We start from the raw sequence: 26114 nt of genomic DNA, 5'->3' as shown, positions 1-26114 counted from the left end.
CTCCTGTGCTCGTGGCCCCTTGATCTCCTCTCCTGACAGTTGTGTTGCTAAGCAGCCTGAGCTGCAGGCACGGCTCCAAGGTTGCGCTGGAGCAGCAGGCTGCAGCAGAGATGCCCCAGGAGGCCTTTCCCCCCACCCTACAACAACTTTCACTAACAGGCAGAAGATGATGCTGTTGTAGAGGACAATGACACATAATACACCTTTTCTTAGCCATAGTTTTCACCTCCCTGCTAACAGAAACTGAAGACACTGGTGTTTAGAATTGGAGTATCCTGACGTTTAGCAAATCCTTACACTTCAAATTAAAGTGTGTTGCAACGCTTTGCCAGGTTCAGCTATCAGGTAATTACATGAGCAGTAACAACACCCAATACAAAACTTCAGCTGACAGAGCTTTAACAGAAGCTTGAATTACCCTTCAAAAAAGCCCTGAAGCCAGAATAGCCTGCAGCACACCCAGAGCACCAGTGACCATCTAAGACTGCATTACCCAGCACTGTATAGAATGGTTGCCAGGGACAGACTGGGACTGCATTAAAATAAAGATCCAAGTTAAAGGGTATTTAATCCCTGCCTACAGCTATCTGGAGTATCAGCAGAGAGCTGCAAGAGCAGCAAACAGCAACTAGATTCAGGTAAAAATAGTTTCCACAGGTCATGCCAAAGAATATGTGTTAGAGATTAAATCTCTTTCCTTGAATCCAAAATTTTATTCTGCTATTAGAAATTCATGTCGTGTGGGTTTCTCCTTTTTAGGTAATTTTGGATGGGACAGATAAGAACAGCCTCTTTAAAGGTCTTCATAACGATTACAAATTAGTAAGCACACACAGCCTAGCCCAGGATTGTGTTCTGCCTCAGCCAGCAGGTTTGATTTAGCTACACGTAGGAAAATACCTGTTCTAATACTGTTTCCTATAAGGAAATAACACCAACTCAGTTAGTGTGACATTTGAATGTTAATTTATCACACCTTACCCCTCCAAAATAAATGTATTCAGGGTGGAAGATTGCAGCTTATGAGTTTCAGACTGGACATTAGGAAAAGCCTTACTAGAAGGGTAGTGCAGCGTGCAGCACTGCAACATGTTACACAGACCTGTGTCCCTCCATTCTTGAAGGCCTCCAATACTAGGAGCAATTGTCCTGCTACCCTGAGGTTAACAACTTTTTGCTTAGAGGAGAGCTTTGAGGGTCTTTTGTAAAGAAGGCTTACAGAGGATGCCACACAACTCCTTTTGGAGAAAATTAGTCATCACTTCAAATCCATTTAGTCTTCCAGCAGAACATTTTATTCTCATTAAGGACAAGGAAATATCAACCAACAACTCAATTAACATAACACAGATCAAACAAGCCCTGTTAAGCATTTTCTACTTAACATGTGAAAAAAGAGTCTAAAGATATCTGATGTGTCCAAACCGTTCACATTAAAACTTGAGCTCATCCTTCAGCATAAGCTCAGCTGATGTTGCTTCTGTGTATAGCAAAAGGTGGAAATAATTTAAGTTACCAGAACAGCTGTGTTTAACAAGTACTGAAGCACTGGAGTTTAAACTGCATTTACTGGTGTGCTATTAAACTGCTTTCCTTGCATCTCTTCAGAGTCTTAGGCAGACTTGCAGAAAGCCACAGCAGAAAAACGAACTTCTCCTTTTTCACGTTCTGTAAATTGTCTGCAGATCTTAGCAGAATCCTTGGGGATGAAAAAATACAGCTGCTTAGACTAACCAAATACACTTCCTGTAGAGAACAAGTCTTTGCAGTTCTTCTCTGAGTCCCACCAAGTTACATAATCTTACAGCACCAGCTAATAAATACGCTGAACAGGTATCTAGCTCTTAGAGACAATACCTTTAGCAGTCATAAACTTAGCAGATCTAAGCACAGACTTGTACAGTAAGTAGGTACAGCCACTACACACCACATGCAGATTCTCACCTTTTTATAAGGTTTTTTTATAAGCCTTGTTTTCAGGGAAACAAGCATCAAGGGAGAAGACTTACCTTCAACAGCAAGTCATCCGAACTTGTGCCATGGTTTACAGGAAATGGCATACGGCCATCTGTGAAAGAAATACTCTGAATTAGCAGAACTGAGCATAGTGGACCCAAACAAGTACACATATGATGATACTTGGGAAGGCAGAACAAATTGTCAATAGTCTGAGTAAGATGGAAAGTGTTCTCAGCTACACCAGTGACAACATGCTTTAGGCCCTCAGTGTAACCCATCATCAGTTAGAATCTTCAGATGAAGATAGAAATTGTATTTTGGCACTGAGAGCCTGAGCAAACAGTTTAATTAGCCCAGAGTATCTTGCAAGAGCCCCCAACACTGCTGTGCAGTGTGAGGCAGGCCCAGTCCAACTACAGTTCATGGGACCTTACCCAATTCATACAGGTGTCCATCCACGTTGACAAACAGGATGAAATGGAAGTTCACACTGTTGTCCTCAACCTTAGGAGACATCGTCAGATATATTTGTTAGATTGAAGGTAGTACTGCAAACCTCATTTGTGACTACAGAACAGAGGAAAGCGATTTCCTCTTGTTGAAAGCAACAGAAAGATTGCTTTCAAGAAAGCAAATTACTGAAAACTGAAGTTAACAGAACAGGTCTGTGGCAAGACTTTTACAAGGTCAAGCACCAGAAACTCTAATGTAAAATTATATTAAACACTTTTCCCACGATTTTACACATTCACATCTTACCCGACATTGTCCTTCTTGAGCAACAGAATTGTGGACTTCTTGTATAGCCTTAAGAGAAAGCAGGTACATGTTACTACATCTTTAAGTGCTGATAACTGTCAGCAGTTTGTTTAGTTCATATACCTTATTATTTGCCAAATGCTTAGCTCTTTCTTCAGGAGACAAATCAGCTGTTTCATCAAGAAACTTCTTCAGGGCAGACCCCTCCTCTGCACAAGATGATCAAACATTTTATTCAGTATAGGTAAAGCATCAGTCAGTTATATGCAGCCCACAGTAATCAGTGCTTTTTTCACTAACTACAAGTCATGGCATTCAGCCTGTAACTATTGCCAACATAAGCACATTTTAACAACCACTTAAAGTAAGCTATTGATCCAAAAGATATTAGTAACCATCTACACAAGCAACCAGAGTTGTTTCAGAGAAGAGTGCTTCAGTGTATCTTGGATACTTGTTTTGAAAATCATTTTCAAATGGGATTTAGCTTTTCTAATTGCCCCACTGCACATTTGGCAGAAATGTTCAATCCTGTTTTGAAAAAAGTCAAGAAAGGTCCCAGTTGTAAGGACACATAACAAACAGAATAGGCGTAGATGAAACTGTCTCTCTGACTTCAAATGAAGGCAGCACTTGCTCATGACAGGCTTACTTTGGTTTTCCAGAACATAAATTTGTAGTGCAGTACTAAGATGTGCTGAGGTCTAGCACATAAAAGATGTGCTGCATCATTGCTTCACTCATCAAGTGTGTTATTTCAATGAATCCTTTTTAAGAAGAACAAAGCAAAACTATGTTTAAATGTTCACTATGACTCCCATGTTTTCCTTTATATAAAAAGGAATCCCACACCGCAGAAAGGGTCCAAGTTCTCTTAGAATAATGTTAGTTGTATTTTGCAGATGAAGCCACTGAACAACAAAAGAATCTTTTTCTATAGTAAAGAAACCATCAAAACTATTACATTGTTAGGAAAAAATCTCTTTACAAACCCTTATCTATACAACTTCTCCAGTAAAAAACTCCCATGTTTTCAACTGATTTACAGGCTACTCTGAGCACATCGATTTACATTAGACATACATAGCATGAAGAACTCCATCTCATCTATTGACATCAAGCTTAACATCAATAACTGCTTCTGAACACAGTACTTCCTAATTACAAACAGACTGTGGTCAGTCCTGCTAAGTGCCCTTTTCCTCTTGCATTGCTTACTAGGACAATACCTCTGCAGCTAGCAGACAGGAGTAGAAGCACATTCCCTTCTGTGTTTTGGGCCCACATGGCCCTCTCCAAGAGCTGAAAGACCCAGTTACCAACTGAAACAGTACAGCATGCCTTAACTTGGCTTGCATGAAAGCCCCACCTGCCTCCCAATAGCCCATACCCATCCAATCTGCTGTCCAAAAAATGGAAATTCAAGCACTTCAGAACATTCATACTCACCAAGTTTCAATTTGTCTTTGTTATTAGCAACTGCATGTATCAGACCAATTGTCCCACAGGAGTTACTGACAGTCTGCTTCAGGAAATATACTTTGGAACTGATCTCCTGGTCCTTTATTTTCTCAGTCTGTTGCTTCCTGAAGTTCTCATGCTGTAAACATGTAACTGTTTTAGGCATTTCACCATGGTCTTATCTTTGTATTGTGCAAACCACTGGACAAATAAGTTGTACAGGAGAATAAGTATCAGGACTGGACAGAGATTTACTCAGAAAGTCATCTTTGTGGCACAAGTAAAGTACCATATGTCTGAACTGGATTCAGGCCAACACTTAATGGACTACCTGCATGATTCAGTCATTTCCAAAGGCACTGTTCTTAGGTTCTCCATCTGTGCCATAGACTGGAAATAGCTTGGGGTGGGAAATAATATAATAGATAAGCTCTTTTATATCCTCTCCCAACAAGACTACTCAGCATGTCTCTACAATAGGCCTTTGGACCTTTAGAATTATTTGCCGTCATGAGCCCCTCCCCACCACAACAATGTAGAAACAACTTTAAAATTGCTATTGGAAGGTTATAATTCTTCCTTTTAACAACTTGTTAATTAAATTTGATTTCAAAGTCTATCTCCTCACTCATTTCCTTAGCATCAAGTGGACTGAATATATTAATGTATTAATGAAATGATGTAGGCCTCTCCAGATCCAATGATTCAGCATGGTAGTGGAATTGCTATTCCTCACACTCAAGATCACTCATGTTTTTTTCCCCTCAGTCTGATGTACAAAGCCAAGTCTCACAGGAACACTGGGATGGAACGAGAGCCCTTGTTTGGTTGCTCAGCTCAGTTTAGGCTATTTGGAGGCTGGGACCAAGCAAACACCGTGCCAGTGCCAAGCCCCATCCACGCCCAACCATCTGATGCTTGGGTGGATAACAGCCACACTCCAGACAGTGCTACACCGTGCACACTCCAGTGCTACCCTGCGCGGGACGGGACACCCACCTGCTCAGTGAGCGGGAACAGCAGGAGCAGCGCGCAGGCCGGGGTCGGCACGGCGCGCAGCGCTTCATCCTCGAAGCCCAGCACGTCCACGAAGCGCCAGCCAGGACCCACCCCGAGGCGGGACAGCACCTGCACGGGGCACAGAGAGCGGGTGGCCCGGCCGCGATACGCCCGTCCCCGCGGGGTGCGGCCGCCCCAGCCCCGCCGCGCCCGGTGACACAGCACAACGCGCGGCCCCGCCGCGCCACCTGCCGGCCGCGCCCGCCGCAGGGCGCTCGGGCTCAACGCCGCTCCGCAGGTGCGGCCGCGCCCCGCGCAGCTGAGCCGCTCCGCGCCCCGGCGAGACGGGATGCCGAGGGACGGAGGGAGGCGCCGCTCCCCGCCCCGGCGGGACGCGATGCCGAGGGACGGAGGGAGGCGCCGCTCCGCGCCCCGGTGGGACGCGATGCCGAGGGACGGAGGGAGGCGCCGCTCCGCGCCCCGGCGGGACGGGATGCCGAGGGACCGAGGGAGGCGCCGCTCCGCAGGTGCGGCCGCGCCCCGCGCAGCGGTACCGCCACCGCGGCCGGCGCTCCCCGGGAGGGCGGGATGCCGAGGGATGGAGAGAGAAGGGGCGCCGCCCTCCCGCCCGTGGCGGTCCTCCGACGGCGGCAACTCACTTTGTTCAGCATCTGGAAGACAATGCGGGGGCGGGGGTGGAAAGCGTGAGTGCCGGTGAGAGACGGCGTCCCACCACCCGCCCCGCAGCCCCAGCCCTGTCCCCGCCGCCCCTCACGCACCTCGGGGTTGATCTCCATCGGTTGCCAAGCCATGGCTGCGGGGCGGCGGGAGCCGGGAAGAAGGCAGGCTGTGCCCCACGCACGACGATGTCCCCCACGGCAGTTCCGCTGCCGAGCCGCTGGCGACGCTGGGGCGCGGAGCCGCCCACCCGGCTCTTATATAGGGGCGGGCTGGCCCACTCTGCGCGGCGGCGGGGGGAGAGGGAGGAGCAGGGCAGGGCCGAAGCGCGGGGGGGCGCGGGGCGGAAGGGCCGCGGCGCCGGGGGTGCGCGGCCGGGACTGCGGGGTCGGGTCACGCCGCCTCCGCCGGGAGCGGGGTGCGGCCGGGGGACCCCGGCCCCCTGACGTTGGCGTGGAGAAAGTGATGGAAGCGGGCCGGCAGCGTGGGCAAGCGGCTGGCATCACCCAGGGCAACAGGTTTCTCCTCCACCATCAGCCCAGCCCCTGGGCTCCGTGCATCCCGAAAGCCCATGTCTACATTTATGTGCCCGACCGCTCCTAAGCACCAGACCCTGTTCTCTGTGTGTTGCATAAAGTATACAATGGTTTTGATATTCAACAAAATCATTAAACGATTATTTTAAAATTTCCAGTATGATAAATCCGACATGAAAGTCTCCTGTGTGCTGATTGTATCTCTGCATTTGGACCAACCCCTGAGCCAGTCCAGTGAAGCTGGTTAAAAAATAGCGGGCTTTTTATCTTTTATTCATGACCTGACAGTTTCTGCGCACAATGTCTTTGGACTAGAACGTCTGAATAAGGAAACAAAACCAACCTGCTCAAAATACTAGAAATCACGTGGACTCCCAACAGCTTTTCAGATTTTACTGGTAAACAGCCTGATGGGAGCCTTGTGGATAAGCGAGATGCTTCACAGTTGTCTTTCAAACAATGCAAATACTGAACAAAAGAGTCAGCTGAATGTCTGCAGTCTGTTTGGTTTTGATGACTTTCTTCCTTTGGTTTTTCACTGTGTTTCAGAATGATTTGGGCCCCAGCACAGCAAAATTTCGAAGTCCCTGCCTGATTTCAAGCACATTTAAATTAACTTTAGATCTATTGCACTGTAATTTAGGGGGGAATCATTCATATCAGGTGGTTGCACACATGCGTTTTTGAACTGAGATCTATTCATCAGCATTACTCAGTTCACAATGAACCCCTTGGGAAAAAAACCTAGAGTTAATCTTTGAAATATGGCCATAAAAGGTTCAAGATGCAGTCTCACACTAGTTCTACCTAAAACAAGACTTAGTGAAGAAAAAAAGGATAGCAAGGCAGGCTTTGTATTTTGTGGCCAAAGTTGGGGTGTTTCCAGACAGGGTAAAGCCTTGAGCAACCTTTCTGGTCTTTTAGCTGATCATGCCTTGAGCAGGAGGTTGGTCTGGAGATATCCTGAGAACCCTTCCTAAAGTACCCCATGATCCTGTGATTTAGTCTGTCATAGTACAGGGAAGAGCAGTACACACTGTTCAAAACCAAAGATTTCTCAGGAAGATGAGGAAAGTTTCACACTAAATGACAGTATTATTTATTTCTGCTTTTTTCCCCCTTTTCTGTAGCTGAAAACAGTCTTTGATACCTATAAGCAAGGTAAAATTGGCCCAAAATATTAATTCTATATACGGTATCTTTGACTGTTTTTCCTTTCATGATGAACACTTAATCCACTCTAAGATGTAAGGATATCAAAACAACTTGAACAAGTCCAATGCTAATGGTTCCTGACATATGTAGGAGAGTCTGCATGCAGCTCCTCTGAGAGGATGGCAAAACACCCATCCGGCAGCCTACAAAAGAGAAGGCTAAAAAAGGCAAGAAAATCCTATTTCTGAATTGTGCAGCAGCAAATGGTGGTTATGACTTCAACCTGCCTCAGCAATGGCAGTGCTTAGATCCCTAGGTTAGTCATCCCTGGGATGGCTCCTGTGTCTAGGCTGATGAGAGAGACTGCAAACAGTTGTGCAAGTGTCATTTCAGGCTCTGCATGCGGGAAGTGATAGCAGAACTGTTTCTATGGAACAATCTGTCAAATCTATCAATACACTAAGTTTAAAATAAACACTAAATGTAACAATATCAAACGTCTAAAACTGCTACTGTTGCATAAAGATGCCCGTCTGGAGAAAGTCACATAAGAAGTGCTGTGTCATATCTGTATATGGTCCCCATCCACCTCATTGCAAAGATGAAGTCTCTGGACCATCTTTCTTCAGAGCGGTAGATAGATGTGTGACATACTTGTGAACTTTCTGCACTGTCCAAATGAAATAATAGTACTTGTGTTCAACACTGTTTACAGTGTTAATGTTTTGCTCAGATGTCTAATCTAGAAAGTGTGGATAGAGGAATCTTTGGTACATATATGATCTTTTGGCAGATTGCTTTCTCTGAGATATAGAACTTGGTGTCAGTATTTACCTTTTCACCATATTCCAGTTGAAGGTTTTCGTGAGAACTAGATCTATAATTAAGGCCTGTTCCTGAGTTCAGAGAATCTCCAAACAAAAAGGTACCTGTAACAAGTAGGGTAATGAAGAAGGCAAAGCTGGTCTTAGACAATGCAGAGCTCCCAAAATGGAAGCTGAGGCTGTATCCTACTATTATTTAGAAGATATTTTCCCTATTGTCTTGCCAAAATCCAAGCTCTGAGGCAGTCCAAGTCCACATCTTCTGCAGTATCCTCACCTGCCTAGCAAACATCTCAGACCTGTGCTTTTCTTCATTTCTTATAATGACTCACTTCCCAAAAGAAGGTTTCCAAACCCATTCCTGGAAACTTCCTTGGTTTCCTACTCCCTACCTTCAAAACAAACAATTATTGTCCACAGCTGGCTGCCCAGGGCAGCAGGATGCAGGTACATGGCTGGGCAGGTGCTGGAGCCCCAGGACTTGCTACATGTTACCATTCTCCTGGTAAGCGCACATTTGCATTTTACCCTACAGTGAGTAGAAGGTGTTTGAGATAACTGTGCTGACTTACTGTAAGTACTTCTGCTGGCTTGGGGTAAATCCTGCCTGAGACTAAATCCTGCCTGAGGTAAATCCTGCATTCAGCTCAGTTTTACCATAGCAGTGTGCTTGAGTGGGATTGGTTTACACACAAATGCAGCATCCTTGCATGTGGGAGCAAAGTTGATGCAGTGCCATGCTCCTTTTGGCATGCCTCCTGCTGTGACAGCGTCCCCGAAGCTGGAAACTTTGTGGGTCTCAACCCTAGCTCTAATGACAGCTCTGGGCTGAAGCTGTGGCCCAGAGAGAAAGGTGTGGAGGGAACAAATGTGTCCCTGGAATGGCCAAAATGCAGCATTATGACAGGTGCTATGGAGAAAACTAATCTCATTCCAGCCAGAAGCTGTACACTATGTCATGAGGTTTCAAACATAAAACATATCTGAGGCCACTGCAGGGACAGTGGGTGTCAGGGATCTGTGTATAACACCCCCCCCCCCCCCCTTCTCTTCTGGTAAATTGTCTGGAGCATAGCAGCAATTCCTGCATGAGAGTGCCCCAGCCTTTAATTAGCAGATCAGAGGGATCAATAGGCCAAGTCATTGAGTGCTTTTATGGAGGGCCTAGGTCCATGAAAGATTTGAACAGGAAGAGAGACATATGTTTGTTTCTTAATTTCATCCAGGTTAATTTAAATACTTATGTAAGGAGTCTTTGTGACTGTAGCCCAGCATGCAGGGAAGCCTAGGTCCAGTCACTACTCAGCCTCTGGCTGTCAGCTGCTGCTCTCCAGGTCCATGGGCCAGGAGCTCTGGGCTGAAACATCTCAACTGTCAAGCAGGAGAGATCCAAATTAAAGAAAATCAAAGCAGCTCAGGGCTGAGTTGGGAATGGGGGGAAAAAAGCCCCAAATCTTACTTTACTTAATGTAAAGGTTGGAAAAGTTATGTTCACAAGAAGCATATGTTCTGGCTACAAGATGGAATAATTACGGGCTTCTGAGGTGGAGACATACTCAAGGATGTGAACTCTGGGTCTGACCTGAGATGAAGACCAGGTGGAGAGGGGTAACAGAAGCAATGCAGATAGAAGTGTCAGGCTGATGCAAGGGGCTGCTCTGCCAAGGACTGCCTTTGTGTGTATTGACTGCTAGCAGTGACTCTGCAATTCCTCTGAACTACAGCCAAGTCCACCAGCAGGTAAAGAACGTGTTCTGCAGAATGCAAGAGCTCTTCTGGAAGTCTGTGGGTGGAAGTGTTAAACTGCTGAAATATAGCTTTGAAGGCTTGCCTTGAGAGTCTCAGTTCTAAAGAGTGCAACCATGGTTTCCTTGATTTCATATCTGTCTGGCAGAATGCTGACGATTCTTCACTTCATTCCTCTGCAAAATCGTGTCCACCAAACACTGATGGTGTCTATCAGAAGCACAGCAATAGCATGCTTTGTTTCATGGTGGAAGTAGGAAAAACAGATAGTGGCTTCTTCCTCTTTTCACAGAGAAAGCTAGGAGGGACATCATTGCTGACAAAGGTCTCTTACGTTTCCAATGAAATGATATACTATCTGGTTATGAAAGATATGAAAGCTTGCAAGGCTTGTCTCAATGGGTAAGAAAGACAGTATACTGGCACCTGGGCAATTAGCATCTGTCTCCTTTCCCTCAAATGCTTTCTTTGGTGACATTAGCAATCTATCCTTTTTCCTCTATAGGCAGGAATAATACATCTTTCTAGTCCTGTAGAAGAGAACAATCTCTGCTTCCTTCCTCTTTGTTTTGTTGACTTAAACATTCTTAGGATTAGTGCTTTTATCTAGAGATGTAAAATATACATTTCAAGAGGACCTCATTCTGTGCAATGATTTAGGATAATACATGTAATAGCTACTAATAATGAATTTTAATTTTGATGTAATACTTGGATGATCTGTGATTAGGACTTGCATACCTACTTACCTTTTCATCCAGAGAATGCATTTCTCAGATTAGCAGGCACAAAATGAAACAAGATGAGCTGTGTGATTTTAAATGGCTAGTTGTGAGAGACGTAAATAGCAGCACTTGACTCTCGTAATACACTCTCTAGTACAACACTGTGCCTCTTTCCAAGCACTGTGTTGTGCCAGGCCATTGGGGGGAGACCCCAGTCTGCTTCTCCCCTGCAGTCTTCTGTTTCTTCAGTAACAACTTAGCAAAGCCTATCCTTAGAATTGTTCTGAATGCTTGACAGCCATACAATAGCACCCAAAAAGCATTAATTTCTTCCTGAGCTCTGGGACTGCTAGAAGAGCTTACCTTAGACAGGATGAGTTTCTTGTGAAACAAAATAAAAGGCTGCTTCAAATCAGCTCTGGAGCACTAGCCACTTTTAAGCTGGAGGAGAGTAGCAGAAAACAAGGAAAGATGAGAAATGTTGTCAGTCAGTTGAAAGGATATCAAGATGTCGACTCAGTAGTACTTTTATAGTAGTAGAGATGCACTTCCTCAGGCTTATGGGGTACTGAGGTAAAGGCACAGGCCACCTCTGAAATACCTCTTTATCTCAGCAGTCTCCAACATCTAGAATTAAATATTTTCAGGGAAAGGGCATATATGCCTTAAGGAGCAGCTGAGAATCTAACTTCTGGATCAAGTCTATTGTCACCTGCTCTCTTTATGTGTTAGTGTAGCTTTGGTGTTTCTGGGGGAAGTGTAAGGAGAAAATGAAGAAATTGGCTAGCCTATTGTTGGATGAAGAAGGGAGAAGTATAGCTCTATACCAGAAGGGAATAGCAAGGGTTTTTGAGTCTGTTGAAGAAAAAAGAAAAAGGGGCTTGTCCAGCTTGCATGACAACAGAGGCACCTGTAGACAAGGACTCTCATGTACAGGGGGTTTACTGTGAAATCTTGTAACTACTCCAGGTCAGCACAACAAACCATCTTATACTATGTCCTGGATATCAGCTGTCTTCTTTTGGGGAGAAGGAAAACCAGGTTGATAGTGATGGACAGATGTAAAAGGCATTCCTTCACCTAGTCTTTTTTAACCAAATGGAGACCTTAAGTGGAACTTAAAGAAGTTGACACTTGAAATCAGTGAACAACTAAGCCACTTCATGAAAATAAATAAATCATAAAAATCCCCAGAAGCCCATGTGGGGGTTTTTGTGAGTCTTTTAAAGCTAACTTCGTCATAGAACTGTAAAAGATGGTTGTTTTTTCCATATAACTGACGTGGTCCCGCATTCTTGTTGTATTTTATGAGTAGTCTTCTGGTCAACTGTCTCCACCTGATCTTTATGTATATGTTCACCCCCACTTACAGAATTTCTGAAATAAGTTGTGTTCAGCTTAACATGTTCTCTAAAATCTTCTCTTGTATAACAAAAATGTCTCGGGTAGTACAAGCTACCCTGAACTCCTACTTATCAACAAGGACAGATGTAGCACAATATTTACACTAACTTGTGCCAAAGGATTTGCTTCCTAATCTACACGTGCACATTCTAGAGAAGTGTGGGGATTTTCTTTTTAGAGAAGTGCTCTGATCTAAAGCTTTAGCTGCAGACAGTCTATGAGATGTTCAAGTGTGGTTCTTCTCTTGGAGCTACATCACCTGGGGAGTGATGCTGGCACAGAGCTGCTGCCAGTCCCGTGAGTGAAGCCAAGAACTTGGGGTCCCTGGATTGCCCTGAGTCTGCCTAGCTAGTCCTGTCCTGAAGTGGGCTACATGAGAAAGACATTTTCTGCATCTGAGACAGTGTCAAACCACATCTCCTTAATCAGTCCTAAGGCACACCTTAGAGCTCGTAGCCTCTACATATACTTGGTGTGCAGGCCTGGCAGGGTAATGACTCAGAGCAGCACAGCTTTGACTCTTTTGCACTGTGATCATGGTAGATAAAAAGCCTCACAGACTCAGCCTCACAGCCCCACAGACAATGGGACTCTGAGCTGATCTGAGCTGCTCTTCCTTCTACACCCTGTAACAGCATATAGAAGCATTAAATGCATCCCATTAGTCATGCTAGCAGATGGTGTTTTTTAAGCAACAAGATCTCCAAAGTCTTTGCTGTACCAATTCCTGTGTTAATTACGAATAACAGTAGTTATTCACTTGTACTTACAAGTTAAGGCTTTGATTTCAAAATGTGTAAGAATGGGAGACTTAACATTACATTAATAGCCACTTTCCAGAAGTACATCTGGCAGAACATAACCTTTTGGTTAAGTTATAATGCTGACACAAAGTGTTTTACACGTGGTGACCTCCCAGTGTCTTGCTAATGCAAAACAGTTGTCCTGTATGTGCTGCTCATAGCAGCTGGGCGATGCAGCAGCGCAGGGGCCCAGCTGCTCTGACACTTCTGGGGATGTCGCTGGTGGAAGGTGATTAGTCTTGGCTCAACTGCAAGCAATTAACATTAAAAACACTGTGAAACAAATCCAGTTGGGAAGCATCAGCCCTTCCAAGCTGCCTTTGACCCAGCCACTCTTAGAACCTAACACTTTAGTGTTTCCTGTGCATCTTCAGACACTGCTCTCAGAGCACCAGCTGTGCAGAGAAAGGGAGGGTTTTTTCCCTTTCTGCTTCAGGAATTTTTTTACACTACACAAGGAGGGGAGTATTTCCAAACATCCACCTTTAGAAAAGTGTTTAGACAGTGTTTGTCACTGATAGAGAAACTTTTTTTCTGAGGATCAGTTTAACAAGTGCTGTTTTGAGTTGTTTACCCAAAGCACATGTTGGTATGAAGAACACCATCACTTGGACCTTGAGCCATACTGTTTCAGTGGAGGAGTTTAGCTTATGAATATGGATGCTGAAACAAATCCCCGTCTCAGTGGAGAAAAACATTTAGATTGCGAGGGAAACTACACTATGGATCAGAAAAACAATGGGACTCTATCACATTCTACAGCTTCAAACATAAACGCAAAACATGCTGCTCTTTCCTGTGTATGTTTATACACGTAGGGCAAAATTCCCATTGAGTGCATTTGCAGCCTGGGCTTTTCTAGCTGTGTTTAGGACATTAGGCACTGGACTTTTGTCTCTCTTGTTTCAGAGACAAAGCACTGGCCTTCTGCTGTTAGCAAACCTAGCATTTCCAACTTTATCTTAGCTTTCTGTACCTCTTAATGTGTATTGTTGGGTGTGTGTGTGTATATATGCATAACATAAAATCATAGAACTCTAGAATGGTTTGGGTTGGAAGAGACCTTAAAGATCTCTTTAAGTAAGGATGATAGAATCATAGAATACCCTGAGCTGGAAGAAACCCACAAGGATCATCAAAGTCCAGCTCCTGGCCCTGCACAGGACAACCCCAACAGTCACACCGTGTGTCTGAGAACATTTTCCAAATGCCTCTTGAACTCCATCAGGCTTGGTGGTGTGACCACTTCTCTGGGGAGCCTGTTCCAGTGCCCAACTACCCTCTGGGTAAAAAACCTTTTCCTAATATCCATTTTAAACCTCCCCTGACACAGCTTCATGCTGTTTTCTCAAGTTCTGTCTCTGGTCACCATAGAGAAGAGATCAGCGTCTACCCCTCTTCTTCCCCTCATGAGGAAATTGTAGCATGCAATGAGGTCTCCCCTCAGTCTTCTCTTCTCCAGGCTGAACAGACCAAGTGCCCTCAGGTGCTTTTGCATGGCTCCCCCTCAAGACCCATCACCAATCTTCATAGCCCTCCTTTGGACACTCTCTAATAGCTTTATGTCCTTCTTGTGCTGCGGTGACCAAAACCGCTCACAATATTTAAGGTGAGGCTGCACCAGTGCAGAGCAGGGTGGAACGATCCTTGCCCGGCTGGTGATGCTGTGCCTGATGCCCCCCAGGACACACTTGGCCCTCCTGGCTGCCACGGCACTGCTGATTTATGTTCACCTTTCCACTGACCAGGACACAGAGATCTCCTTCCAAGGTGCTACTTGCCAGCATTTCATTCCCCAGTTTGTATGTAGAACCCAGGTGCAGAATCCATCACTTCCCATACAGTTGGTGATTGTCCAGCTCTCTAATTTGTTGAAGTCTCTCTGCAGCACTAATCTACCTTCCAGGGAGTCAACAACTCCTCACAATTTAGTACTCTCGGTAAATTTACTTTACTTTCAGGTCCTGCATCCCAGTCAGTCATAAGGATGTTGAAGAGCATTGACCCTAAATTAGAGCACTGTGGAACCCCACTAGTGACAGGTCCCCAGTCTGATGTCATCCCATTCACCATAATCCTTTGTGTCTGAGGTGTTAACCAGTTGCTCACCCATCCCATGATGTGTTTATCCAGATGTGTACTGAACATTTTGTCCAGAAGGATACTTGAGAGACAGTATGGGAAGCTTAACTGAAATCCAAAAAGATTACATCAACTGGCTTCCCTTGATTACCTAGGTGAGTTAACTTGTCATAGAAGTAAATTAAGTTGGCAAAACACGACTGCCCCCTCATGAAGCCATGCTGGCTGTGACCAGTGACCATGCTGTCCTTCAAGTGTTTTTTAATAACTCCCAGAATAATTTTCTGCATAATTTTACCAGGCACTGAAGTAAGAATGACAGGTCTGTAGTTCTTAGGGTCATCCTTCTTACCCTTCTTGAAAACTGGAACATTTGCTAGCTTCCAGTCAACTGTTATCTCTCCAGATTCCCAAGACTATTCAAAAATCTTTGGGAGAGCTCTCAAACCCCCTGCCATGGGCAGCAACACCTTCAACTATACCAGGCAGGTTTCTCAGAGCTCCATCTATAGCATGAGTGGGTCAGCCATTCTGGCCTGAAACATGGCTTTCCTGAGCACCTCACAGGGAGCTGTACTGATACATCATCCTCGGCTGCCTGTTGGGCAGAACCTGCAGCAAAGTTCTTCCAGGGAAAGCCCAAAGGCACCAGAGCAGCAGGCCTGAAGCCCAGCAGCTGCTGGCAATGGAGAGGTGTTTTCCTAAAATTTCCAAGCTGTGCCTTATTTTGTACTGTTTGAACAACAAAATATTTACAGTCTCAAATGCAACCTGCATTGCAAAATCTCTGTTGTATTCCTGTTTCTCAGTTGTAGGAAAACATCGGTGGTCATATGTTTCAGCGTCCATCAGGGCTATAGTTCCCATTTTAAGCAGCCAAGGCAAGAAAATCTAGGTAGATGTCAGCTTTGAAAGTGTGAGCAATTCTCTTTATTTGACTACCTATAATTACAGACCTTGCTCTGTGGCAGCTTTTGAGTATTTTTGTCCACCAGAGCCACATAAAAGAGTAAGCGGAGTTTGCAGAAAAGTCAGTTTTGAAAGCAGCTATTGGCTTCTAGCAGTGCCTAAGCAGCTATTGTAGCATTTAGAAACTCTGCATTAATAGCAGCTTTTTTTGTTACAAACAGCAGCTTTCCCCCATCTGGCCCTACCAGCTAGAATGAAGTCCCATATGGACTGCTCACCTGCAGTGGTCCGTTGGTATGTTCTCCTGTTTCAGATATGGTGATTGTTTGTGAGCGAATGCAGTTACCCTCCTTGCACTGCACAGAGCCTGCCCGTAATAATAAAAAAAATGGAGCTGTGCCTGTTTGGATGAGTGGGTGGGCTGGGTAAATTCACCACATAACAAAGGAGTTTATATGCCTGGGGGCCAGTCAGGTCAGGCCACCTTTCCTTCATCCTCCCCGTAGAAAATCTCAATATATCACTGTGTAACAGGAAGAGAAAGAAGAGATCAGAGAATTACATCTAGACAGATGTCCAAGAGATCATTTATAATTACTTTACAACCATTCCTGGATGCAAGGCTTTGCATTCCTGAAGAGCTAGAGAGAAACTTCAAAATTATTATTCTGCCTTGCTTGGTATGCCAAGATATCAGAGAACTGCTGGCCTACAAATTGCTCCACTTGCACTTGATCCCTTACAGCCTTCATTGAGGTAGTGGCAATGTGCCTGAGATAGATAATACAGCAAATGGGAGAGGGCTCCATGAGTATAGTAGGAGGCCTTGATTTAGTTCCTGGATTGATTTAACTGCTGGAATAATCTTATCTGAGACTGATGTCTTGTGGCCTTTGCTTCTCTATAAATAACACAGGGAAGTTTGTTCACGGCAGAATTAACCTTTCACTGTTTGCTAGCCCAGGGAGCACTAAGGAGACAGGAATTCAAAATAATGGGAGCGATACATGCTTTCGCACAGGTTCTGAGAAGCAATGTGTTTGGGGGACTGAACCCTCCAAGCATGTTCAAGCCTGTAGTGAAAAATTACTTGCTACAAGTCTAATTCTTAAATCTTCACGCTGCAGGTGCACTGTGTGTGGTGGTTTTTGCTTTTTCTGGAAAATTATTTGCTTTTGTATTTAAAATAGAGACTTAGTGCAGCTGTGTGAAAATGTTAGAGAAAGTGTTCCAACTATTCTGCAATAACTGAATTTTCTTAGTTAAGTTTTTGTGTTTAGGATCAATATATTCAGCCAGATTGTGCAAGTTTTCTGTGCTGTGGAGGCGCAGTGGCACCACTAGATGGTAGCCTTGCTTATTTAATAGTCACCACTTTTCCTACTGTCCGCTGCAGTAAGACAGACGAGTTTTTCTAGATGGGATCATTGTGTACTGTAACTATCCCTCTATACGGACTAACCCTTAAGTAAAAAGCTACTACATAGAAGAAAGCAGGGGAGAAACTATGATCTCCTCCTCAAAGCACACTTGGGGCACAGTCAGTCCTGATACAAGGCCTGCAAAGCCGTGTGGCAGTGGGGAAGGTCAGTTGCAGAGGTTTACTTGCCAATGGAGATTCCTATGGACTGTCATTCCTTGTTGCAAAGTTAGAGAGATTTTGACCAAAATGAAATTGCAGTCAATAGCTCACACACAGGAACAGCAAGACAATAATGAAATTCTTTTCGTATGAGCTGATAATATAGAAAGGCCTGTCTTTTTCCCCCACTGTTGTTTATAAATACTATTCCACAAGATGTTTGTGTCTTAAGTAAAAAAGTAAGTGACCAAGAGTTGGACTTTGATTATCCTTGTAGGTCCTTTCCAAATAATGATATTCTATGATTCTATGAAATACTTGAGGAGACTTGCTAAGCCTAGGCAAGCAGTGCATCCACACAGAAATGATTCCAAGAAGTGAGTGTACTGGGCAGCTGTCCATTTAGGATGTATATGAAATTCCTTATTTTCTTTCCTCAACACTTCATTTTTATGGCACTGCTTACTACACTGCAATCCAAAGTGCATTATATAGACTATGTAACTAAATATTAATCGTAACTCTAACCACATAGCGAAAACCACAATGCAGTGTTATTACACCTATTTTTATTAAAGGAACTTAAATTTTTGAGTATCTTGCATGAGCATTTCTGTCAAGGAAATTTATTAATAGGCTATTCACTAATAATTTTGGTAACCTGCTAGTTGTCTTGTATCTCTTCAGTAGATATAGTGCGTATTCCAGGGAGAGTTCTTCAGTATGCTGTCAAAGCATAAAAGCTTTCCCTCCTGCTGGATGATGTGCTTTGTTGAAGAAGGAAGCAACCTGATTTGCAAATGCTGGAATTTGATGAATCACCTTTGGATGTCTCAGGAGGTATTGGTCCTTCTGAAACTGATCACGATAACACAATTTTATTACAGATCATTATCAATATTTGGGGGCTTTTTTGGGGCCATCATCATAGTCTTGAATCCAAAAATATCAATTAAAATGTGAGTTTTAGCTTATAAAAGTGTAAGGAAATTAAATCACGTCCAACTTTAAGACAAATGGAAAAAATAGGTACCAGTACAAAAAGAACAATACATTTAAGAGTAAGATTTTAAGTGTAATTTCTAGGTGCTTTGCTCTGAATTTCTTTGCTTAATTGTTGTGTCTTCACCTAATTGTAGTTTCTTCTTGTTCATCAGTGTAGTACTTTAAATTACAAACATTTTTTTCTGTTTTTTAGGCTGGTGTATGTCAATATGATCTGCCAAAATCATAAACATTTCTAATTAAAGATATATTATTGCTATTATTCTTAATGATCCTTTAAATTGTTCTCAGTTCATGAGTGTTCTGTTATTACCAGGAACATAACTGTAAAGGCAGGGAACGAAACACAGAAGGCGGCTATGGAATGCATAGGAGAAATCATCTCTTGCAGATAAACAGATTTGCTGCTATAAAAGGTGTGATAAATTTTAAAGCGGACTTGGGCACTTCACTAGGAATACTAAATGTGTTTACATTTACAAGAACATGTAAGAAAATGTATGAGATGCCAAATTCATTATTGTAATAGACTCCTTTGACCTCCTTATATGTCTTAGGTCACTCCAATGACACCATTTTACTGCTGATTGTTTCGCATCTGCTGTTCCAGGGACCTCCTAAAATTGTTAGAAGGTGTAGAAGTAAAGGTCTATTACATGCTTTCCACTGAACTACCATCCTATGTTGAATTTTTTGCTTTAGCAATGATCGGTTTCTTCCCCTGCAATCTCAAAAGCCTAGCTTGACAGAACAGACAATATTCCACAAATTTGGAAGGCATTAAACAGAAATATCTTCCTATGGGTGTGTTCTATTAAGCCTCATTTTTAACTGTCTGGGATGTTGCTGTGATTCTCTACTAATGCATCTCAAGATGTGTCTAGGGATTTAATCTGAACTGTAATCCTGTAATAGGGCATGGAGGTTAGAACAGTGAAGTTACCAGGTCTGGTCTTTTACTCATTTGTCTTCCACACATGAGAAGACCTCATTCCTGTCCATTCACATTGGTTACCTGAGTTCTGAGACCCACCAGAACACAGCTGCTTGGAGCGCTATGCCGATGCCAAGCACACTCCATTAACCCATGACCAGAGGGGTTTGCTAATGTTCATCAGCCATGTGGGTGTTTAACCTACTGCCATGTTGCTACTTGGTGCTCTAAGAGATGGTCTGAAGATCCCTCATCTGCCTCACCACCATCGTCAAGGACAGAGACTGAAACCCCTAAAAGGGACTTTAAAATCTCAACACAGGAGTTCTGGCCTGGCTGAGGTGGGATGTTGGCCAAGTGCTGCCTGCAGGTGTGTTCAATGGAAAAACCCAGCACCCATATGGGAACATCAGAACCTGAGCAGAAACAATGGGCGAGTCACGGTGAAGTGACTGCGCCTGCTGACTTGTACTGGTTGACGCTGTACCTGCTGACGACCGACTTGTTCTGAGTTCTCTAAATGAACACACTGCAATGATTTCCCCCACCTGTGTGGCCAACTGCCTGTCGCTTTGGAGAGGACTATAAAAACCCTGGAGACCCCTGCTCACTTTTGTGATCACCCCACTGGAGAAGACCACGTCTATAGGCATCTTCAAAAGCCTCGAGGACTCGACCCTCCATGTTGGTAGCTATAATCCCCTTCCCCTCTTTTTCTGTCTTTCTTACTATTCTCTTTTCTCTCCCCACTATCGCATTTGTTGGCACTAAATAAAGGTGCATTTGTGATTGAGTAAACTGAGTTTGTCCCCCGCTGTGTCTCTTGCGCTCTGAGATCCCTAAAACGAACCATTACGAACCCCGCTTGTGTGAGCGGATCGTGACAGGCGCCCATACCCAGTGTGAAAAATAACCCATTTTTAGAATCACAGAAACATGCAATTGTTAGGGTGGGAAAAGATATCTAAGATCTTCAAGTCCAATCATTAACCCAACAATGCCAAGTCCATCACTAAACCACATCCCCAAGTACTACCTCTACTCATCCTTTTAAGTACCTCCAGAGATGGTGAATCCACCATTTCCCTGGGCAGCCTCTTCCAATGCATAACAACCCATTCAGTGAAGAAATTTTCCATAATATCCAGCATAAACCTCCAAAGGTGCAACTTGAGGCTGTTTCTTCTTGTCCTATTGCTTTTTACCTGGGAGAAGTGACCAGCCCCAAGCTGTCTTCAACCTCCTTTCAGGTAGGAAGGAGAGAGTGATAAAATCTTCTTTTAGGGCTTCTCAGCCTACTTGGCTGTCTCTCTGTCTGCCTCTCACTATTGCCAAAGGAGCACTGGGATACAGGAGGTGGCATTTTAGGACAGTCACTACCACTGCCTCACCTTGACATGGGCATTACTACACTTGCCAAGCACAAGCCAGACCCTGCTTTTTTCCCCAACGGGAAGCTATTTTTTTCTCACGGGGCAGACCTGCCTCACACACACACAGCCTCTCCTCCTTCCCAGAGGTCCAGCTGCTCTGCTGTTCGCCGTTGACCCGGAGTCCCCGGCGCGGGGGCCGCGGGCCTGGCGCAGGCGGGGCAGCAGCGCTGCCGGGGGCACGCACCCGACATGGCGCCGCGGCCTCGCCCCGCCTGGCCCCGCCCGGCCGGCACCCTGCGGGCCGCGGCTCTGGGCGGCGGCCGGGGCGGAGGGAGAGGAGGGGCGGTGGCGGCCGGCGGCCGGAATCGTTTCCTGGGTAAGCGCAGCGGGCTGGGAAGCGTTTCCGGAAGGCTGGCCGCATCCCGCAGCGGCTTCGGGCGCCTCCGGGCCGGGCGGCGGAGCGGTGCGGCGGGCAGGTGCGCTCCGCGGCGGGCGGCGGGGAGGGCAGGGCAGGGCAGCGCGTCCCGTCCGGCGGCAGAGCCCCGGTGCGCGGCCGCCCGCGGTGCCGCCGCTCCTCCCGGCCCGCTGCCGGTGCCACCGGGCTGGAGGCCGGCTAGGGTCCCGCTGCCCATGCCCGGGGCGATTCCGGCGCATCCCGGTCCCGGGGGTGGGGGACCGAGGCGTCCTGCGGTCCGCTGCCTTCCCCCGGTGTTCAGGAGCGCTGCCGCTGCGACTGCAGAGCGCTGGCCGAGCTTGCGGCGAGCGTGGGCTCTGCTCCCGCGGGCGGCGAATAGCAGCGACAGCCGGTCTTGTTCTGCTGCTGGTGGTGCGGTAAAAAAGCCTGCAAAATGGTAAAAGTGCCTGTAGAAGTAGCTTTTTTTTTTTTTTTTTAATTAGTAGAGTGAGCGAGTTGAGCTCTGTGATTTAAATGTACTCGAGGGTTGTGCGCGGGGCTGCAAATGGGAGCGTGCAAAAAATACAGTCCTCGGAACAGAACGTGGACCCCATGAATCCGTCTTGGAAGTTGTCAGGAATTTGCTTGGGTCCCAAGGCAGCAACGGAGCTACTTTTCGTGGCTGCTAGAGAGAGAGATAAAATGGAAAGTGTAACGGTTTGTATTTGTACTTCATTGCTTTGCCTGCTTGTTTGCAATGTTTTATAATTCTTGGCTGGGCTCCTCCTTGCTAGGGAGGGTAAGTGTACTTCTGGGCTTTAAACACAAAATAACAAAAGCAAGAAAAAACCCCAACTCTGCAGTGGTGTTGCGCTGGTAGGCTTCGTGTGTTATGGATGCTGCTGGTAGCTGTACATCGTAGATCGTGTCTGCAGTCAGTTTTTCAGGGTAACAGTATCTGCTGCAAGTTTCAGTGCTTCACAAAGATCTGCTGTGTTGCCCCAGAAGCTGAGGTACCATTGCTACTGAGCTGCTGCAGCTTTGCTGTGTCCTCTGGCTCAGAGGATGCTCCTCCAGTTTGTTCTAGATCCTACATGTCGTCATCCTGCCATCTCGTGCTCTAGTATTTTCTGAACGCCTGAATGAGTTGTCTGTCTTATGTTTAAAACTATTTTCTGCTGGCATAATTGCATTTAGTTAAAATAAGAGTGCAGATGTCCTAGCACTTAAAGGAAGAGACATCCTCTTACGGTGACCTTGGGACAAAATCTTGGCTGATTAATTTCCTTGCCTGGAACAGTCATGCGGGCTGTGGGTATTTTTGTTCTTCCTTTACAGCACTGAGTGTGTGATGGAATACTTTTTGGCTTGTATTTTTGGGAGTTTTTTGTCATCTAAGGGAAATCAGGGTCTGGAGAAGACTGTTTGGGATGAATAGTAATTTTATCCTGTATTATGAAGAAAACATAACTGTTGTAACAAGGAGGAAGATTCTTGGCTCTGAAGCAGCATGAGTGAATGTGCCTTTCCCAGCAAGAGTCATCTAAATAGTAGATTACAATTGTGGGAATCATTTGCTAGGAGAGGAAATGCATGACTTGGAAACCTGAATTATTCTTTTTGTTTTTCAGTTCTGCAGCTAAGTTGGAAACCAGTGACAAAACTGGTCATTTCTGTGTGTTGTTGAGTAGACTCTGCTGTGCCATTGGTCAGTAGGAACAGTGACTTCCTTAGGAAATGCCTGAGGAGCCTAGTAAGGGCTGCTGCAGGATTTGAGCCGAAGAGTGGTGACTTCAGGAGCTTGTTAAGGGAGAATTTGAGTACTTGAGATTGCCTGCTGTAAGGTTTTTTTAGCAGAAGTTGTGAAAAGCTAAGGTGAATCGTAGTTGATAGGTATTGGTGAGCATTTGACTGATTACCTCTCCATCAGATAGCAAGCTTTGACACAGGATGTGTAGTCATACTTGAACAAATCATCCACACTGAAAACAAACTAACTGCACTTCCCTTTCTAGTACCTTTGTACCCCTTGTACCTTTGTACCCTGCTGCGAGCAGGGAGCTCCAAGTGCTGGAAGCAGTAGAGCCAGGGATTTGCTGGGCGCACTGGGGAGTGCCAGCCACGGGTTCTCTCATCTGTGCTGCAGGTGGGACAGTGCAGACTGAGGCTGGAGGACAACAGTGTCAGTTATTCCAGAGAAGACAAGGAAAGCCTGGCTTGTTTAGCCTAGCAAATAAGGCTGAGATGGAGTATGATTGCAGTCTGCAAGTGCAGCTGGGATATAAACACTAGAAAGGGAGACAGGAGCTATTTAAGCTAAAGAACAATGTTGGCATGAGAACAAATGGATATAAATTAGCATGACTAAACTTAAGATGAAATCTGCACAGTTTCTTCCCTAAATGGGCTCAGGTTCTAGAACAACCTTAAAATGGGATAAATGGCAGCAAGCTCCTTAACTGGATCTTGAGGATATGTTGAGGAAGTCTGTATTGTATGCTTGGCTGTGGCAGTAGGAGAGAAGGCTTGGTGACTCAGGAAAAGCTTTTCTGTATGTCTGACTTAACATAGATTTTATGTGTTAGTGTTTCTTACTTTTAAAATCTGACATCACAAAACTGGTATAAAAATGCCTGCTTTACAGTTTGTATTGCTACGTGGTTGCAGTGTGCTTAGTGGCCACTTTCTGAAATGTTTTGCATGTTAGGTTTTTTCCCTCTAAAATCATTTGTTGTCCAACAACTGCATCTAATTGTGTGGAAAATCTTTTTCCTTAAAACCCAAGCAAAAGGAAACTATATGTTTGTATGTGTGAGCTGCTTGAGCATATAAACTTTCAGGTTAAAAAACGAACTGCTGCAATTCCTCTCCCCCCCCCCCCCCCCCAATAAGTAATTCATAAATCCTCTCAAAAAGGAGTTCTTGGGGGGCTGTTCAGTAGACCCAAATAGTGCAAGCTGAGACCAGTTCTCCAAGGTATGCTGTGACTGGAAGACCAGAATTAAATGAAGTTAAAAGAAATTTGAAAACAAGTCTAGTTGAGCTAGTTGTGCATGGGATTTGTCTCATTTGTTGTCCTGCAGAATAGCTGAGTTATCTGGCACGGTGGTTGCAGTAGTTGAACTTGTATGAAGTTTGTAGTTGGATCGAAAAATATTGTGTGTGCAACATGGAATACAGCCAGCTGCAGATGCTATATAATGGGTACTGTGACTGTCAGCAGTACCTGACTGTTTCTCATGATGACCAGCATCCCTGCACCTCTGTGCCTGTTTCCTTGTTTCATTGTCCTTTGGACAGAGGATTAATCTATGCTGTCCCCAGAGGTTTAAGGAGCAGAGGCAGAGGGTGTTTTTTTGCATGCTCTGGTGTCCTGCTTTAGTTGCCTAATTCTTTTTACCCTTCAGCCTGCTTTCTTTGTTGTCTTCTGCAACCTTTTTTCTTTCCTTTCTTTTTGTCCTTTTTTTTTTTTTTTCTGTCACCATGTAAACAAATGTCAAAGGAAAAAAAAGAACAGGGTGCCTTTATTCAAAACCTCCTCTCTAGATATTCTCTGTACCTCTGGCTGTTCTTAGCTTGTTGTTTCCAGAGTTGGGTGCAAGCTTTGCCTTCAAAACATTTGGTGGCTTTTGGTTCCAAATGCCTGTCTGGTCTGTCTGCAGCCTCCTGGGACCTTGTTGCAGCCTCTGTGGCCTTTAGCCAGGAGTGCTGCTTGTCTGTACGCCTACTCCTGGCTGTGAAAAGAATTCCTTCTTTCTGCTTGGCTTCCCCTGGATCCCTCCTGGGATTATTGTCTCTTTACCACTTTCCATTCACCTGCAAGGGGTGTTACAGGTGGGAGGCTGTAGAGCTCTGGCAGAAGAATTTGAGGGAAGTGTTGCTTTTGGAGAGTGCCCTGGGATTGCTAATGAGCACTGGTTTATCTGTGCCTCATCTGGGAGGTCCTGGTTGCTGAAGTCTGTTGCCAAGGGTGTGAGAGCAGACCCTGCAGCAAGGCGATTGGAAATGAATGTAGGAGTCTGCCCTGACAAAGACAGCAGACACTTGGCCTCCATCACTCTCAGGATAGTGAGTTAACCTTTTTAAAGAAAGTGGGTTTCTTTATGCCTTAAAAAGATGAAATTCGATTTAGCTGGAGATCTAAGGTCAGCCTCAATGTTCCATCTCGCTATATTAAAACCATTTTCTTTCTTTAACTGAAATGTGCTGAGCTTCAGTCTTGCCTGAAAATGTGGTATTTGTTTGGATAAGTATTTGGATCATGACTTTTACTGCTGAACAAACCCTGCACCTGAGTGTAACACTGATTAGTGCATTTTTAAAGTGGTCTGCATACCAATTAAGATGATTAAGTAGATGCAAATATGTGCCTTTATCAGTAGTCTTTGCTGCATTTGATACTGAACACTGATCTCAGATGAATGAAGTCGGATGCAGTCAGTCTAGGAATTCATGAATGCAAACTACTAACTTGAGTAGTAGTGCATTAAAAGTAATATGTGACAGAGGGAGGTTTCCTAGAAAATAAAATATGCAAATTTTTCTTCTGATCTCAGTCCCAGATAACCAGTGTCTGTAATTCTGGTTTGTTTTACCTTTCAAATACTGCTATGGCTATAAAATACTTTAAGCAAACTCCTGGCAGACTTATATTTGACAGTTTAATCTGTCTGATTTCACAATTTAAAAACCTCCACTAAAATCTCAGTGGTGTCCTCCTGTAGCTATGCCAAAAGAGAGTTATAACTCAGTGATTTATTACTGTTTGGCTGTTCTTATTTTCTGT

The 26114-nt window shown here is 44.8% G+C and overlaps 2 protein-coding genes across 6 annotated transcripts in view; one reads left to right on the top strand and one right to left on the bottom strand.

Annotated features, from left to right (window-relative positions):
* Positions 1 to 1272: 1272 nt before the first annotated feature.
* Positions 1273 to 6098, bottom strand: UCHL1 (ubiquitin C-terminal hydrolase L1). The gene is made up of 9 exons (XM_066185666.1): positions 5958 to 6098; positions 5838 to 5849; positions 5179 to 5307; positions 4168 to 4318; positions 2842 to 2927; positions 2719 to 2766; positions 2394 to 2463; positions 2010 to 2068; positions 1273 to 1699 (listed from the first exon to the last, which is right to left on the bottom strand). The coding sequence occupies exons 1-9, from the start codon at positions 5988 to 5990 to the stop codon at positions 1613 to 1615; spliced, it is 675 nt and encodes a 224-aa protein (XP_066041763.1). The 5' UTR covers positions 5991 to 6098; the 3' UTR covers positions 1273 to 1612.
* A 15156-nt stretch (positions 6099 to 21254) lies between these two features.
* The window catches only part of APBB2 (amyloid beta precursor protein binding family B member 2), a 165942-nt gene continuing 161082 nt past the window's right edge, over positions 21255 to 26114 (top strand). Inside the window, exon 1 of one of the 5 annotated variants that reach the window (XM_066185651.1) lies at positions 21255 to 21310. The gene's annotated coding sequence lies outside the window, so the exon portion shown is untranslated. The other 4 variants (XM_066185652.1, XM_066185656.1, XM_066185650.1 and 1 more) reach the window with 4 other exon arrangements.

The sequence above is a fragment of the Chamaea fasciata genome, unplaced genomic scaffold (assembly GCF_029207755.1).
Source record: "Chamaea fasciata isolate MVZ Bird 193981 ecotype frontalis unplaced genomic scaffold, bChaFas1.0.hap1 SCAF_6, whole genome shotgun sequence".
In the NCBI taxonomy this organism is placed as follows: Eukaryota; Metazoa; Chordata; class Aves; order Passeriformes; family Sylviidae; genus Chamaea; species Chamaea fasciata.
The sequence above is the reverse complement of the archived record's forward strand: the minus strand, read 5'-3'. Positions and strand labels throughout refer to the sequence as shown.